The sequence below is a fragment of the Equus caballus genome, chromosome 3 (genome assembly GCF_041296265.1).
Source record: "Equus caballus isolate H_3958 breed thoroughbred chromosome 3, TB-T2T, whole genome shotgun sequence".
Taxonomy (NCBI): domain Eukaryota; kingdom Metazoa; phylum Chordata; class Mammalia; order Perissodactyla; family Equidae; genus Equus; species Equus caballus.
This window is the reverse complement of record NC_091686.1, coordinates 67,591,143-67,610,008: the sequence shown is the minus strand read 5'-3', so window position 1 is coordinate 67,610,008 and position 18,866 is coordinate 67,591,143. Positions and strand designations below refer to the sequence as shown.

The 18,866-nt window shown below is 38.1% G+C and overlaps 1 protein-coding gene across 1 annotated transcript; it reads left to right on the top strand.

Annotated features, from left to right (window-relative positions):
• Positions 1-14,481: 14,481 nt before the first annotated feature.
• Positions 14,482-16,559, top strand: MIP-2BETA (CXCL3). The gene is given in 4 exon segments (NM_001143793.3): positions 14,482-14,672; positions 14,768-14,891; positions 15,010-15,093; positions 15,883-16,559. Coding segments are annotated over 4 exon segments (336 nt in total). The 5' UTR covers positions 14,482-14,560; the 3' UTR covers positions 15,899-16,559.
• Positions 16,560-18,866: the final 2,307 nt, after the last annotated feature.

Genomic DNA, 18,866 nt, shown 5'->3' with positions numbered 1-18,866 from the left:
GGCCTGAACTGGACAAGAGGTCACTTCTCAGTTCCTGAAAAACCACTCTCAATTACTCTGTTGATAAGATGGGGTCAGTTGAACTGGTCCTAGAGGGCCCATGTGGCAGAATAGTTCTATCCTTCTACCTTGGCCAATATATATCAACAACATTTTAGAAATATGTAAAGCTATGGATTTTATTTGGTAATAGTCAGCAAAATATCAACGGCAACTAAATTTAATTATTCCACATATCTGGTTTTCTGTTATCATGTGGGCCATGTTTGAATAAAGACAACATAATTTATGATTTATGCTATACTTATGATACAGAATTTATTTTTCTTGGCTACATTTCAGCAAAATTAATTCTTAAGATTTTATAATTGAAATTTTTACACAATTTGTTATCTATAGACAATCATGCCAAATGAGGTGTTACTTGAATCATTAATCCTTACATAGCTTTGTTATTAATTTAAATTTGGTGGTTTCACTCTGCTAATGTAGTGACTTGAATTGTCAATGAGGTTTCTAAAGTATTACTTAGATTCAAAAGTGAACTATGACTTTTATATCATGTTCCCACCTGGTAATGAGTTGCCTAGGATAAATTATCTAGATTTTGACCTTCCAGAATAAATGAGAAGACATGCAGTAGACAGATTCCTTCAAGTTGTGTTTGCTGAGAGGTTGGGGAAATTGTTGGTCATAAGGGTATGTGGCCCTCTTCCCCCAAGCTTCTTAGGTCAAGTCCCCTGGGAAAATTACATTTTTTTAAAAATAAACTTCCAGCTCCTCATAGGCATCCCAGGGCAGAAAAGAATGCAAGGGAGACCAACCACCATCTTTATTATTCATTAGCCTCCCCAGTATGTTACCCTGGGAAAACTCAGCCTTAGGACTGAATTTTGTTAGTCAAGAGAGTGGAGATTTAGTGGTAAGGATTTTTAGGATGTTAAAGGTCATTTGAAGCCCACACTGGGCTTTGGTTCCTCATGTGGCAGAACTGCCCATGTGTTCTCTGGGACATTTATTTTTTTGTATGTTTGGGATAGGGAAGACTTATGAGGCTTTGGCTAAGGACAGGGGGCCCTTCTTTCCTCAGTCTAACGGCAGTACTGGACCTTATGCAGAATCAACCAAAAAATGATACACTTTTTTTTATTTATTTGTCTATTCTATCTTCTAGAATTTAAGATCTGTGAGAATAGGGACAGTATTTGACTCCTATTTTTATCCCCAGTTCCTTACATACATAATGTCTGGCAAAGTACTACATTATTATTGCCTGTTGGCATGCCTGTCTGCTCAATCAGACTGTCTCTTATGAAGGAAGCTATAGATATTTTGATTTCTGGATCTCAGCGCCTCATCCAATCTTGGAAACATGGTCACAGCTTAACAAATTAGTGCCTTGGTTAAGGTATGTGTAACCTTAGAATTGTACCCCTACTTTGCAAGAGAGGGGACAAGATAGTCCATGTCCCACATGGTGTTAATATTAGTTTGGCAAACATCCAAAAGAGGTAAGAAGAAAATATAGAACAAGAAAGGCATTAGAACACAGAAGTGGCTCCTAGTCTCCAATCCACCATTTGGCTACCCCAATTTCACTTTCTGTTTCAAAGTCTCCATTTGTGAATCTTGGACTGCCAGTTGGCCAAATCCTCAAAATTGGCTAAAGAACTGCCTATCCCTTGGGCATCCTTCTCTTTTCCCTCTCTCAAGGACTTTTCCTTCTTTTATTCTCTTTTTCTCACCACTTTCTAGGTTTCCCCTTCTTTGAACTCATGATCAACCCTTCATCTTCACTGGGTTCCCTGCTGGACGTCACAGAGATAGAAGATTAGGAAGGGAAAAGGGGCTGTCACAGTGTTTCACACACTGCCAAGATTAATTATTTTGTTCCTTTTCTCAACTCTCTCTTTCCAAGAAGGTAACAGGACTATGGAAGAACGGTTATAGTCTATACTTAGGAAACTAGTAAGCACTAGTATTATGATATTGCAACCATAGCAACGATTTCTGTACTCCAGAATGGAAAAAAGCTGCACAGTGCTGCACTTGAAATGTCCCTGCCAATATTTGTCCTTTTAGGGAAAACAAATTTAAGCCAAAGTCCAGTGGGATATTCCTGGATGTTTTGTTCTGCATAAATCTCTTGGGACCTTTGCACTACCAAGGGGTGTGATCAGAGAGCCACAGTGATGACTGATATTAAATAATTTTCTTTTTGGTGGGATAGGGTCCAATTTAATCTGTTTTTAAAAAAATAAAGAAATTTAAATTTTCCCACACACTCAAGTTTATGGAGCAAAATTGCAAACTCACTACCCAATGTTTGAAAACTCAAGAAAAATATTTGGAAGACAGTAGAGATTAAACTGCAATAAGGGTAGATTGATAGTTTAGAATTTAAAACAAAGCCACTGACTTTGCTTTTTTTTATTGTAATTATCATACAACAGAGATAACAGAGATAACTACCTCTTCTCTCATAAAGATTTGCCTATTTTCCATCTATTTTTACTTAAGCTAAAGGAAAAAAACCTATAAAGATGTCACAGAAAAAGATTATACCCTAGATAAACATATTGTTACAGAAATTCCTCTGTAATCCAAAGATTTTCTATTTGTGTCCAATGACTAACTTATGTATAATTACATTTAATTTAACAAAATCCTATAACAGAAACAAAGAATATCATCATATTTTTTATCTTATGGAATTAAAATTTGTCCTGAAAGATTCAAAGCATACTTCAGGCTCAAAGGTAGAGTTTTCAGAAGAGTATTGCCTCAGTGGTGGGGTCAAATTAATCCTCACCTAAAGGGTATTTTGAACCCACACTAACAAAGTTTAAAATCAAGCCTTGAAAGTATCAAACTTATCCCAAGTAACCTAACTACATCCCAGAACAAAGTGAAAAAATATTTAAAGTAACATAAAAGATATAATTTAAAAAATCATATCCAACATAAAATTCACAATATTTGACATCCAATCAAAAATTACAAAATATGCAAAGAAGCAGGAAAATATCACTATAATCAGGAGAGGAGAAACCGTTACAGGAATGGCACAGATGATAGATTAGTAGACAAGAATGTTAAAACAGTTATTATTAATATAAGCCATATGTTCAAGAAAACAGAGGAAAGGAAGAGCATAATGAAGAGAGAAATGGAAGAAATAAAAACACCCAAGTCAAACATTTAGAGATTAAAAATACTATAGCTGAAATGAAAAGTACACTGGATTACTTATCATCAGATTAAACATTGCAGAAGAAAAAATTGCTGAACTTGAAGACTAGCATTAGAAACTATCCAAAATGAATCACTGAAAGGAAAGACTTTAAAAAATGAAGATACCATCAGCGAACTGTGGGACAATATCATGCAGCCTAACATACATAGATCTGGAGTCTCAGAAAATGGTGGAGGTGATGAGAAGCCAGAAAAAATACTTGAAAAAATGAGAACCAAAAATCTTCCACATATGTTGAAAATTATATCCAAGAAGCTCAGTAATCCTCAAGCAGAAAAAACATGGAGAAAATAAAACCAAGACACATTACAATCAAATTGACCACACACACACACACACACACACACACACACACCCAATAAAACAGTGACAAAGAGCACATTTTAAAGAAGCTAGAGGATAAAAACCACACTACAAACAGAAGAACAAAGGTAAAATGAAAGCAGCCTTCTCATCAGAAACCACGCAGCCCAGGAGACAATGAAATACCATCTTTCAAACTCTGAAAGGTACTTAATAACCTAAAATTCTAAACTAAAAAAAAAAATGTTTTAATGGCAGAATGAAAATTTTTTCAGACATATAAAAGATGAAGAAGGTTCATCACCAGCAGACCAGCAATGTTACAAGAAGTGCTACAGGCAGAAGTAAAATACTAGATAGAAACTTGGATCTTTACAAAAAGTAAAGAACATCTGGAATAGGAAATGTGTACATGAATATAAAAGATATTTTTGTTATTTGTCTGTCTAAAAAAATTGACTATTTAAGACAAAAATAGCAACAATATATTGCAGAGTTTATAACATATGAAGAAGTAAAATGTATGACAACAATAGCACAAAGGCAGGGAGAGGGAAATGGAAGTATGCTGTTGTAAGATTATTACATTATATGTAAAGTCATCTTATATTAAGATAGACACTGATAAATCCTAGAGCAATTAAAAAAAGATAGCTAATAGGCAATGATAGGAAGTGAAACAATAAAATAATACTAATTAATTCAAAAGGTGGCAAGCAGGAAAAGAATTAAAAAGAAAAGAAAATAGATGAGACAAATAGGAAAAAATAGCATGATGGCAAATAGAAACCCAATCATATTGAGAATCATATTAAACGTAAATGGAATAAATACTGAAATTAAAGGCTGAGCTTATCAGACTGTATAAAAAAGCAAAATCCAAACATATGCTATCTACAAAAACTCACTTTAAATATGAAGACCCCAAACAGTTTAAAAATAAAAGGATTGAAGAAAATTTACCATATTAGCAGTAATCAAAGTAAAACTAAATGCCTATATATGTAGGTTTTAGAGGAAGAAATGTTGCTAGGAAAAAAGAGAGTTGTTTAATAACGGTGAATTATCAATTATTCAAAAGGACATGACTATCTTAAATGGGTATTATGGTTGTTAAAAACCATATTTTTGTCAAAAGTCATCAAATTTTACACTTAAAATTTGCCAATTTCATAATACGTAAACAAAATTTCAGTAAAGCTGACCAAAAAATCCACAATCCATTGATCATAGTGCCTTTCACATTCAGTGTTGTATTTGTCCTCTGTCTTTTTGAACAGCTAAATGAACTTAATGCTAGATGGGGCCTATAGTATCTCATCAGTTTGATTTCCATTCTGAGCATCAGAACACTACTGCTGGTTAAGCAATGAGTGTTGCAGTCATCAACTCCTACAGTTCTCCCCATAGAACTTTCAGATATTTATCCAGTGTCTCTATCATTTTCCCCAGGATAGGCCCACACCATTCATTTCAAAAAATATTCTATAGAGGGCATCTTGCTTTGTGTCAGAAATGGTGCTATATACTAGGATTCAAAAATGAGTCTCTGCCTGTGCTCGTAGGCTAATAAACTTCCAACCTAATGCTGCAAATGTCTGCATGAATTAGGAACAAAGCACAATGAGAAGAGGGAGAAGAGAATGATTTACTCTGTCTGAGTGACTTTGCAAAAGCATAATCATAAACGGTACCATCTTTTAAGTACTTATTAGATGCCAGGAATCATCTCTAATCTTCCCAGTAACTCTCCAAGGTCGGAATTGTAAAATATTCCCACTTTACAATTGAGGAAGCAAACTCAAAAATCTTAAGGGACTTGCTCAAGGTTACACATGTAAGAGGCAGAGAAAGTCTGGCTGATTCCCGACCCCTTGATCTTTCTACCATATCGTGCTCCTCGTACAGGCAAATGATCTGTAAGCAGTTTCTTCATAGAGGTACCAACATATGAGCTTGCCCTTGAAAAAGAGAGTTGGAATTGACTAGTAGTCGAGGGAAGAACAGAACTGCAGACAGAGGGAGAAATGAGTGCAAACACACTAAACACACTCTAAAGTGTTTGGAGAAGAGTTTATCATTCTGTATAGATGGAATATATGCAGAGAGGCAGGAGAGTAAGTTGGAAAGAGAGTAGACAATAATTTTATAATTATAAAACTAATTTTATAATTAAAAAAATTATAATAAGACAATAAAGAGTTTTGCCCTCTTTTTGAATTTCCACCTTATATTTCACCTTCAACAGCACAAGAATTATCTTGCTAAAATACAAATACAACAATGTCACTCATATGTACAAACACTCAAGGTTTCATTTTTGCCCCCATGTAAGGTCCAAATTTCTTGGCATGCATGGCGCACATGCCTTGTTTTCCTAATCTTTGAAATGGATATATTTTGAATATCTATTTCTTGGGCTACTGAAGGAGATTTTATACACACACACACAATCTCAGCCCTATTCTATATATAAAAACATAAATGGTATGTTTTTACTAAATGTTAGTGGTTATTAATAATTATAATTATGTCATTATTATTATTGCTATTCTTTGTGCTATCATACAGAGTCTGGTGGGTTGAGTCAGACATTTAACAAAGATATTTTAGTGAAAATAAGCAAGGAGTGTTGAAATTGAAATACAAGTACCTCAATTGACATTTTAAAAAATTAACACATTAGGAAGTGGGGTGTCAGTAACAAAATATTATGGTTTTACTTTTTTCTTTATTTCCCTTTTGATGCCTGCCACAGCTAATATACTTAGTTGGATACAATAGTCAGCAAATATGTGCCAACTGGTCAAAGAACCAAAACAAACTTTTCTCCATGTTTATCTTTCTTTCAGTTGAACTCTGCTGAGAACATTGTGAAGCTGTCACCCTTATCAACAAGAGCATCAGAAGCAGGCAGTCCTGTCGGGAAAAGCACAGGTTGTACGGCAACTTACTGTAGCTCCCTATTGTGCAAACTTTCAAGGAGTGATGAAATGAAAATGGCATTACTTCAACTTATTTTTTAACTGGAAATTCTCAGCAGATAATATCTTCAGACTAGGAACTTATTATATTGTCACAACCTTGGTCGATGAAACAAAACCATTGAAGGGATATTTTTGCTTGTAGAAGTTCTTTTTCTACATCTTGAGCATAACGGGTTTAATTTTACACAGTTACTCATGTATATAAGAAACAAAAGCTTCACAAAATAATGCTTAAGCTAATTATATGTGATGCATTATAGTATTATCTTTTTTTTTTCTATCCTATCACATTTAATTCCATGTATTTTTAAATACTAGTTACAACCCACACAATTGATTTTATGGCCTACAAATGCAACGTGACTTGTAGTCTAAAAGTATTTCTCCAGTCTGTTATGACAGAGCCACGCTTTGACAGTCCGTTTGGAGTCTACATCCTTATTAGTGCCTTCAAAGATACTTGGAGAGTCGGTAGGGGTAGAATACTTAGAGCAGCTAGGCTCTTTGCACACCCTGCCTATCATCTACATCTTTCCATCTGATTATCAGATCCTGACCTAGTATTGGAAGTCTCTGGGAACTCCATGGGATGAAGCATTTGGGGTTGAGTTGGCACAATAGGTAGGAGGATTTCTGGGCTGTCGACACTCCGGGGGCTAGTAGCTGTCATCAGTCCTACATTTCTGTTAGGTTCCTGGTACAAACTAGGTTGAATATTCTTAAAAATGCATTGTTTCCAGGAGGGCTTAAAATATTGTACTCAACAGACTTAAGATTTACATAGTGTCTTTCTCCCCCAATCCTTCTTTCCTTGTCCATAGAAAGACTGGCTTTGAACCAATGAGCTCCTGAGTTAGACAGTCTTGGGTTTGAATTTTAACTCCACCTGTAAGATCTTCTACCCTAGTTTCCTCATTTATAAAATGAGAATATGAAAATCAACCTCATAGCATTCTTAAAGTTATTAAAATGACTGTGTGAAACCTCAGGCACTGCATCTCACCTAGAATTGGAAACTAACAATAGTACTCTCCTTCTCTTCCCTTGTTGCTTTATCCCCAGAACACATATCATTTTCAAACAGCAGTGGCCACAATCCCTGAGCTAACAAGCAACCCACCAAGGACACTATAGACAAGCAAGAATTGTGCTTTGGCAGAAGTACCATCTAAAACTGTAAAAAAATTTAGCACAATGAATAGAAATTTTGTTTTCCAAAAAACCAAATAAGAAAGCCTGCAAAGTTTGTCAACCACTATGTTTATTAGACTGTAAAGTATACCGAGAACCTGGTGATTGAGAGGCTGTCTTAACTTTCTCTTTAGTAAAAAAAATAAGAAATAAACATAGTCTGTAATCACGTCAATTATTTATTTCTTCACTGGGTCAGACACAGCAAGGAGATTGTACCAGTGTCCAGTTTTGTGTGGGTGGCAGCAAAACTTGAAAGCAAAGGAGTCACCAAGCATAAATGGAGTTAGGACTATCCTGACTTAATTATCAACAGTGTTAGCTAATTTGTCTTCTACTAGGTGATTCCAAATTTGGCACCCATCTGTCATAACTGGGTCTCATGATTCTTTAACCTGCTCTACTTCAGAACCTGCAAATGACACACTAGCTCAGTCAGCCACAAGCAGGACCTCGCCTTTGACATCATTAGCTTCAAATGGTGCCACAAGATTACAGATACTGAAAAGCCCTTCTGAGACCACAACCTTTTGTCCTTGTAACTCTTCTACTCTCGAACTTACACTGAGCATGCTTGAACATGCTGAACATCCCATAGGGACCTGTAAGTCCCTCCAAGAACCCCCCATCACCACCTTTTTTTCAGTGTATCATCCCTTTCACCTTCCAACTCAGCCTGGACTCGCAAATTACTCTCCACATAGTTTACACGAGGTTAATCCTCATTCTTGCTCACTCCCACTCTTTTTCCCTGTTTTTGTCCCTGAACTACAAAATATTGCTGAAGAGATGAAACTGTGTGAATTGGTATCAGTGTAATTTAACGCTTTCTAGTCTTAGGGGAGCTTTCCCTGATATTTTATAATCCTTTTGTTCATTAAAGTCAACTACCTTTGGACTTTCACAAACCGTTCTCCCAAATCCCTGCCATTTCCCTCAAACACCCGGTCCTGTCATTGGCCCTGGCCACTCAGTAGACAACCTGTCATCCTACTTTACTATGATGACCTCTAAACTCACCCCTCTTCATCCTCAAAATCTCTCTGGATCTTCACATTTTTCTTCTTCTACTTTCTTGAAATTGAAGAATATTAACCCCTCCCTGACCTCATTTGCAAAGTATAAAGAGTCAATGAAATTGATTACTTAACCTCAGCTATGGAAGTACAAATTCATGCATGACTTATTTCCTTTACTTTTAACAAGTATTCTTAATTTTAGTTATTATTTCATTATTTTTTCTTTAATTAGCAATATTTTATATAAAATTTACTTTCCAGCACATTTTACAAATGTGAACTGATTCGATTTTCATAATAATCCTATGAGAACTGTTTTCAAGACTTTAAAAGGAGTAAAAATGTCTAGGTTGGCTGGGCTGGTGGGATGCAGAAAGGAAAATAAATGAAGCAGACACAAGGAGAAAAGCTGCAATGAGAGATTGCATGGTAACAGAAAGAAGAAACTCTATTCCTGATTTTCCGTTTCTCAAATTTCAGTTCCATGTAATAACTGTTGCTATTTCTTGCCCTGGCCATATTTTGACTTCTTTCTTTGCCTTCTGTATGTACTAGGTTTTAATAAATAAAAGTTTTAATTCCCTGTAACCAAACAGTAATACACGCAACACACACACATGCTTTGTATGTCTCTAAAAATATATAAATGCAAGTAAACAGAATCAAGAAGAGTAAAACAAAAAACAAAAGTATTTCTGATGAAAAAACATGTGAGGGTGTAGTGAAAAACATTGGAAAATATACTATGGACAACTTGATTCAAAAATCAAGTTATTGATTCTTTATCCATAATTGTTCTAGGCAAAATCTGTACTGTGAAACCCTATGTGTGACACATTTATTTGTGTTTTATATACTCATCTATCGACTTCCTAAATTTCGCATCCATAAAACTAAAGTCATCACGATGTTTTCATTCTCTAAAAACATCTTCTTATAACATAGACTATTTCCATGAGGAAGTTTCCCCTTTCCCCCTGCTTACTTCTCTTTTGTAAATCTGTCATATCACCATTTCTTCCTGTTACATTATATGATCCTGGTAGCATTTGTTTAACCAGGACAACTTCCATAAATATTTAAGAAACAATTCTAGAAAGTAGAGATGAAAACCTAATTTAAAGAAATTTTTTAAATCCTTTGAAAATTTTCCAAAGCCAATAGTTTTGAATGTTACTTAGTGTAACTTGAAATGATTTTAAATAATTGCAAATTGCTAAAATCATCAGAATATTTACTACAGGTACAACAACAACGGAAGTTACCTAGCATACAGGAGGGAATGTATTGGTTAGATATTAAAGAATGTCAAAAGTTTGGCTTCTATCCAATTTTGCATCTCTTTTAAAACCTGTCATAGAACTTTATAAAAGTCAGGGCTTAGTAAAGATTTACCAAAATGAATATCCACTATATTCTCGTTTTCTTCCATATCCTGAGCCTTTTATTGACTCAGACCCTCCCACATCCCACTTAGTAAACGGTGGATTTGTGCACATAGGGTCATTGCATCACCTTGAGAAGGATTTTAAGAGCATTCCAGTGGAAGGTCCACATATGGCCTTCAGTCCTGCCTCACTCTCCTGCCTCCATCTCTCCCCTCTCCCTGCCTCATGGGTTAAGCTCCAGATATATGAATTGCTGGCTGCTCCCAGTAGACACAATGCTCATTCTAACCTCAATGCCTTTGCCCATCTGGTCATCTCCTTCTGGAATATTTCCCCCATCCTTTAATCTCCCTGTTTACTTTGGAAAGTATCATTCATCCTTTAAGACTCAATTCAAGGGGCATTTCCCACAAAGAGGCTTCTCTGAAGTTCTCTTAGAGTTCAGCCCACTCCTTTGAGAAAAAAGGTTAGTTGTCCTATCTCTGGGCTCCTATCATATCCTAGGCATACTCTTCATGGGATTTACCAGGCTGCATCATGATTTTCTGTAGATATATTTGCCTCTCTTATTAGACTGAAAGTTTGGTGGCAGTGGAACACATCTTATACCTTTTTGCATTCCTAGAACCTAACTTGATTCCAAATTCATAAATCTTAACGCAAAAGTTAATAGTTGGAGAAAGGAAGGGAAGAAAAGATTTAAATAGTGAAGAAGTCCATCTGTTAGAAAGATAACTTTAGCATTGACATGAAAGACAGAAGGCATTTTTCATGACTCTTTTACTGTGAGTGATGGAAACACAACTCAAATTGGTTTAAAAAGAAAAGAGACTCAATTGCTATATAACAATAAAATCAATGGATTAGGTAGGGCAAAGCTAGATTCAGGTGCTCAAACAAGGGCTCCAGTAATCCTATGTCTGTGTAGGCCAGTTCCGTGCTTTCCTCTGTGACAGCTCCATTCTCAGGCAGGCTCTTCTCAAGTAACCGCAAGACTCCAAGTTTCCATCTTACCAGTTTGGCAATCTCAACAAGGAGCAAGAGCCTCTCAATTCCCTTTGTTCCTGCACAAGTGGCTTCGTCACTAAATTGGCCAATCGTAAGTCATTGCTAAATATGCGACTTTATATTTAATCACTCTGAACCCATATTGGCCTGGGCAAGAGCACAGGCAGAAAGGAGGGATCAACGCTGCCTTAATGTGACAAACTTCACCTCTTGAGCTCTGAATTGAAGTCATCTTACCTTAATCCCATGGACTGATAAAGGCAGAAGTGAAGATTTCCAGAGGAAATCCAGGGTTCTGTTTTAAGAAGGTGGAAGGGTGGTGCCAGACAGGTGGAAACAGCAGATGCAGTAGAGATCGGATGGGAAAGTTAACTCTGATGCTCAATTGGGTGCTCTTAGACAGAGGGATAAGAGATCTTGGGATCCAGTAAGAAGTTCAGTCATCTTCATTTTCTCCCTTCAGACCAGAACCATTAAACAACAAACTATAGCTGTTAGGAAATGGATGGGGAGGGGGTGGTAGTTTTGTCAGCAAAGCTCTCAAGGCAAACCAGGATAAACCAAAGCCACACCACTCATTTTTGGGGCCACTTGGCAAGGTCAATGCTCAGCATGGAACAGCGACCCTAGATTTTGCAGGTATATGACATTGTATTAGTCAAATCTGAAAGATATAATAAAAATTTATAGAGTAGAATGGAATTTCGTAAACTGAGCTTCTATTTTAGAGATAACGTCATTGGGTTAGTGATTGCATAGGTGTACATCTTGTGCAAATAAAAGTGGCATTCGTGTTAAAACAGGAAGCAATTTGTTTATAATGGTGGGCTTCATAACACTGGTGCTCTTAAAATTTTCTGAGGCTTCGTATGGGGCTGTCATAAATTAAATAATGAAAAGTGGTACATTATGAAAGAAAAAAAAACCCTTTCTACTTCCTTCCTGAAAGCAAATGATTTTGATTAAACAAGTTCTAGGAGTCACATTGTAGATAATTCTACAAATAATAGCTTCATTCTTGACATATGTCATCATTTTGGTTGATACTGTAGATAAGCTGAAATTCTACTTTTCCGCAGTATTCATTCACGTCAAAACTTTGGGTTGGGTCTGGCAATCATTATAGCTAATCCTTTTTACTGTTGGGGCAGCCAGCTGTCAAAGCCCAAGGCAGAGAGAGTCATTTCTTAAATATTTTCCCATAAATGGATTGGGGAGAATTTTACTCTTATTCCCATTTTATACGGGAAGTAATTGAAATTAAAATTTCAAACAAACAATGAATTTTTAAAATCTATTCAAAGATCGTCAGAGAATAAAGATGTACCCTCCTTTCAAAATTCCTGATGCTGAAAACGTAAAAGATAAATTAAAAAATGTTTCCTTGAAAAATTTTTTTTCCTGTTTACATAAGGATTCACCATAGAGTGTTTCTGTTTAGGTAAGTGTCTTAATCAGTTCCAGCTACTATAACAATATACCATACACCGGGTGATTTAAATAACAAGTTAAATTCTAGAGGCTGGGAAATCCAAGATGAAGGTGTCTGCACATTCAGTATCTGGTGACAACCCTCTTCCTGGATTGCAGATAGTCGCCCTCTTGCTGCTTCTTCACATGGCAGAGAGAGAGAAGCAGCTCTCTGGGTGCCTCTTCTGATAGAGGCACTAATCCCATTATGAGGACCCCCCTCACGACCTTATGTAAACCTAATTGCCTCCCAAAGGCCCCATCACCTAATACCATCTCAATGGGGTACAGGGCTCAAATGTATGAATTCTGGGGAGACACAAATATTTATCTATAATAACAAGGTTTTAAAACACTACTTCTATTTTGTTTCTTTAGCAAATATTACGTAGTATTTAACATGTGCTGCTGTTTTACAAATGTTAATGCACCTAATACTCATAATAACCCTGTGAAGTGGGCACTTTTATTAGCTCTCTTTTACAGAGGGAAAACAAGAGCAGAGAGAGATTAAATAAATTGCCGGTGGTCAGATGGTCATGCGGCAAGTAAGTGTGTGGCTGAGATTTCAGTCCTGCCAGTCTTCCCAAACTCTCTGTTCCTGAGGCTTCTTGTTCTTAAGGTGGCCCCACCTCCTCTTCTCTCAGCACTGGCCCAACATCACACACATCCCTGAGGCCTGCATCTACCCTGGAGAACCAACTTCAACCAACTACAGTTTAATCCAAAAAGGGATATTGAAGCCGATGGTGGAAAGTGATTTACCTAGTGAGAAGGCTCCAGCTACACAGATTTTGAAATGCTTGATTGCCATTCTTAGAGAACTAAAGCACGTTGATAGTTATTTCTCAAGAGAGAATCAATCCCAGGAGGCAGGAAATTCAGACCATGTGGAGTGGAAAATGCCAGGAATCTGGTATTTATACATTTCAAAAAACACTTCTGTTTGCTGCTTAGAGGAGTAAAGGCAAGAGTTGCCAAGTATTGGCTCTCTGGTGGCTATGATTCTTTCTGTCCATGGACAGTACTAGAAAGGTGGGCCTCCTGACCCAACACCGCCTCTCACAGTTCCAGAATGAGTGTCATGAATGAAAACACAGCCTCTTATACAATAAAAAGTTGCTGCTCCAAGAATTGCTAGAGTTTGGGAAGTCTCAGAATTTCAAAGAAAGTAAGGATGAAAGAGTACAGCACTGTGTCCTAAAATAAACAGTAACCTGTGGCCGTGGTTTGTCCCCTCACCCTACCACCCATCCCAACGCAGAAAAACATGGCACTAAGTGTGATTTATTTGAGATCATAAAACACTAGGAACAAGACACATGTTCTTACATGTAATCTGAGATGACAGATGTATTTTTAAAGAGTGAGCTTATTTCATAAATGAATAAAATCTGCAAAACCCAAATGAAAGAGAAAAGAGGATCGATAGGCTGCCATTCTCGCCTCAACTTTTTCAATCTCAGCAACTGAGATGTCTTTAAGAAAAGTAACTGTCTTCCTTAAAGATGTGGAGCAGTCCCTACATCAGTCTAACGGGTCTGACCCTCCTCGCCTGGCGACCAGGGGTCACTCGGCTCCCACGGTCCCCCCTCGCAGACAGAGCTCCAGGATGGCTGCGACTCACTCCCTCTTTGGGGATTTCGGGCGGGAAGTGAACAGTCTCGAGTCCCCGCAGTTACAGTCACCCGAGAGAGGACACGCGGTGGGGCGGCACCCGCGGGTCTCCCAACTCCGCTCCACCCAGGGGCGGGGCCGCACCCGGGAGAGACCTGGAGGTCCGGGAATTTCCCTGGCCCGGGGCTGTGAGCTCTCCCGCCCCGATCGTGGATAAAAGGGGTGCGCCGGGCTCGGGGAGCCACAGAGCTCGCTCCGCCAGCAATCCTGCTAGCTCTCCCGCTCCAGGCCCCGCCGCCCCGACCGTCTGAGCTGAGCCCCATGGCCCGCGCCGCCACCGCCACCGCCACCGCCACCGCCTCCTGCGCTCCCCGGCTCCTCCGGGCTGCGCTGCTGCTCCTGCTCCTGGTCGCCGCCACCCGGCACGCGGCAGGTGAGACCTGGCGCCCTGGGATTCCAAGGGCGGGACAGGGATCGGGTGCACCCACCGGGGGATAGTCACGCTAACCGAGTCCTTTCTCCCTGCAGGGGCCCCCGTGGTCAGTGAACTGCGCTGCCAGTGCTTGCAGACCGTGCAGGGGATTCACCAAAAGAACATCCAGAGCGTGAAGGTGACGCCGGCGGGCTCCCACTGCGCCCAAACCGAAGTCATGTAAGTGCCACCACGAGCCGCCGCTGCTACCGTCCTTGTCACCTCCACCGTCCCGATGCCCCCCACTCTACCTGATCCCCACTTCCTGCCTCACGTGCATTTTTCCTTCTCTCTGCAGAGCCACTCTCAAAAATGGACAGAAAGCTTGCCTCAACCCCGCAGCCCCCATGGTTAAGAAAATGATCGATAGGATGCTAAACAAGTGAGTTATGGTTTTTATTCACACATGTGACAAGAACCATTGGTCACAAATACTGGTATCTGCCTCTTGAAAATTATATCAGAGAACCAGGGTTTAGCTGAAGAACTGAAAATCATTATTTTACAATTAAATTTGCTATTGAAGTCATTATCTGCTCTAACGCCAGAAGTGTATTTCCGATGCCCTCCATCCCCATCTCTCCATCTCCATTTAAATGAGTGTGGGTAAACATGTATTTCTGAAAGATTATGTAGCTTTAGGCAATGATGCTAAAATGGCTCCTACCCATTAAGGAACAACAATGTTTACCCCAGTCCCTAATGGGCTTCAGACTTGACAAGTGGAACTCTTGCTTTTGGGCAGCATGGGCCTCTAAATCTCAGTGGTGAGGAGCAAGGAGTTTGCAGTGAGACCTCCCTGAGTTCAAGTCTAGGATCCCTGTGAGAGTTTTTAATCCTTTCTTCCTTAGCAAAGTGGGGTAGATAATAGTAGCTATTCCATGTGTTTGTTATATGAGGCTTAACCGAGGTCATGCATGTAAATCTTTAACCCAACGTGGCAGTCAGTGAGCTTTTTCAAGCTAATAATAGATTTGACTCCACAGCCCCACTTTTTCGCAAAGGAAGAGCAAGTTCTCTGCCATACAGGGCAATAGGTAGAGCGGGACCTTCTCTGGATGCAGGGCTGGGCCAAGGATTTGCATGCAGAAATCCTTTCAGCCTAGGGGCCAGTGTGAGAAAAAAAACAGCTTTCCTCAGTGCCTGTAACATAACCTTGTTATCATTACAGAGGCAGCACCAACTGACCTTGAGAGAAGAAAGAAGCTCTTTGGTGGCGATTCCTGAAAAGTGGTCCCTGCCCTTATTGGCACTGAAAACGAAGAAGAGAACAATTGTCTTATGGCAACACTTAGAAAGGGTTTAGTGTGTTTGACTATTTTGTGTGAGAATTCTATTTATATATGTATGTATGTATTTATTTTTCAAAGCTTGTATTTTAATATTTTATATGTTAGTATTTAAAAATGAGAATATGTTTAATCAAATATAATCAGTCCTGATTGCTATTTAATTTGAAGATGATGGGTTTTAAGTGTCTCATTAAACTGATACATATCAGGAGAGCACTGAGTGCCAGGCACTGTGATGGAGGTGGGGGGTGTGGGTTGGGAGAGGGGGCTCCAAGCAATTAGACAGCAAGATCACTATTAGAGTCAGACAAAGTGTGTGCACATCTTTTTTTGTATTTGTTTAAAAGCAGGTCAGTTGCTATTTATTGAAATTATTTCACATTATGTGGTCAACATTTTTATGTTGAAGCTTCCCTTAGACATTTTATGTCTTGCTTGTAGGGCATAATGCCTGGTTTGATATTCATTATGCAATGTTTCTCTATCTTGGAACAGAGAAGTTAAAAGTGCTGTTATATTTTTACAAGTGACATGAAAATAAAAGTTTTGTAAAAAATAGCATGCTTGGGTTTTGTTTTATTCTTTATGATCTTTAGTTCCTCATGGCTGCCCAAGGTATTGCACAGACTGTAGGTCATGCCTAACTTTACACCTGCTCCGGACTGTTACTTCCCATACATTTCTCGTACTTAGGAAGGAGTGTTTGACACACTGCCTTCCCCAACCATCTTAAGAATCCCAGTTTTATGTAAAATATTGCTGACCAGTTCATTATTCAAAATTACTTCTTTATAAACTTGAATTTTTATCAGTATTTTAACAAGGGATCCCACAAATATTTTTAGTAAGTGGTTTTCAAACAATTATGCAAATAAATTCTGTTCCTTTTATTGAGGCAGGGAGCAAAAGGCAGAAAAGTGGATTCTTCCTCAGAACTCAAACAATTTATGCTATTTAAAACAGCAATAATAATGATCTATGGAGATACACACTGGAAAGTAAAATAATGACAAAAATAGCATAAAGGACAGGTAGGGAGATAGAGGGGTTTAGAATATGTTTCTTCAATTGTTGGAGAAAATATTAACTTAAGAAAATTGTAATGTAGCAAGAATATATATTGTAATTGCTAGGATAACCACTAAGAAGGAAATGCAAAACTTTGGATTTAAAAATCAAAAAGGAGGGGCCGGCCCAGTGGCACAGCGGTTAAGTTCACACATTCCACTTTGGTGGCCCAGGGTTCCCTGGTTCGGATCATGGGTGCAGACATGGCACCGCTTGGCAAGCCATGCTGTGGCAGGCATCCCACATATCAAGCTGAGGAAGATGGGCACAGATGTTAGCTCAGGGCCAGTCTTCCTCAGCAAAAAGAGGAAGATTGGTGGCAGATGTTAGCTCAGGGCTAATCTTCCTCAAAAACAAAAAAGTGAAAAAGGTGATAAAATGGAATAAAAGAAAATATCCAAATAACACAAAAGAAGGCAGAAATGAAGGAGTAAAGGAACAAAATAACAGGAAAGCAGGGGAAAGGACAAATCTTCCTTACAGAAGAATGCCTAATAATTTAAGTAGAATCTCTCTCCTCTTGAAGATGGAGCTTAATTCCCCTCCCCACGTGAGTATGGCCTGGGTTTTGCGACTTACTTCTGAAGAAGAGATTAGGAAAAGGGAAAAACTATAATATTACAGTGGAGAAATCTGGCAGATACCATCTTAACCAAAAGACTAAGATTATTATCACCAGTTATGTCGTGTGAACATCATGCATTCCTTCCACATGGTATGATGAGAAGGGCACTTCATCTCTATGATAGTCTTCTGGAAAACTCATATGCCCAGTATAATCAGGAGAAAATCATCATAAAAAGCAAATTCAGGAACAGTCTACAAAATATCTAACAAGTATTCCTCAAAATTGTGTCAGAGTCGTGAAAAACAAAACAAAGCTGAGAATCCATCACAGATCAGAGAAGACAAAGGAGAAGTGATGACTAAATGCAATGTGGTATTCAGGATTAGATCGTGGAATAGAAAACGGACAGCAATGAAAACTGGTGATGTCTAAATCAAGTTTAGTTAACATAACGTACCAGAGCTAATTTCTTAGTTTTGACAAATGTACAATAATTATGTAAGATGTCAACATTAGATGATACTGGGCAAAAGAGCCAAAGGAACTTTCTGTACCATATTAACAAATTTTTCGTAAATCTAAAATTATTACAAATTTAAAGTTTATTTAAAAAAAGAAAGGCTATATAGAATAGCAAGATAGTAGACTTAAATCCAACTATACTAAGAATTAGAGTAAATTTAAACAGAATAAACAGTCTAAATAAAACTCAAAAGTTATCAGACTGTATAAATAAGACAGAAAATCTATACTGCTTAAAAAGGACACACTTTAAATATTAGAACACAACTTGAAATTAAAAGAATTGAAAGTTTTATATATATTAATAAGATATAACAAGTGTTGGAGAGGCTGTGGAGAAAAAGAAACCCTCAAACACTGCTGGTGGTAATGTAAACTGGTGCAGCCACTAGGAAAACAGTATGGAGATTTCTCAAAAAATTAAAAATAGAACTACTATATGATCCAGCTATTCCACTTCTCAGTATTAACCCAAAGAACATGAAAACACTAATTTGAAAAGATATACACACCCCTATGTTCACTGCAGCATTATTCACAATAGCCAAGACCTGGAAGCAACCCAAGCACCCATCCACAGATGAATGGTTAAAGAAGACGTGGTATATATATATATACAATGGAACATTATTCAGCCGTAAAAAAGACAAAACTGTGCTATTTGTGACAACATGGATGGACCTTGAGGGTATCATGTTAAGTGAA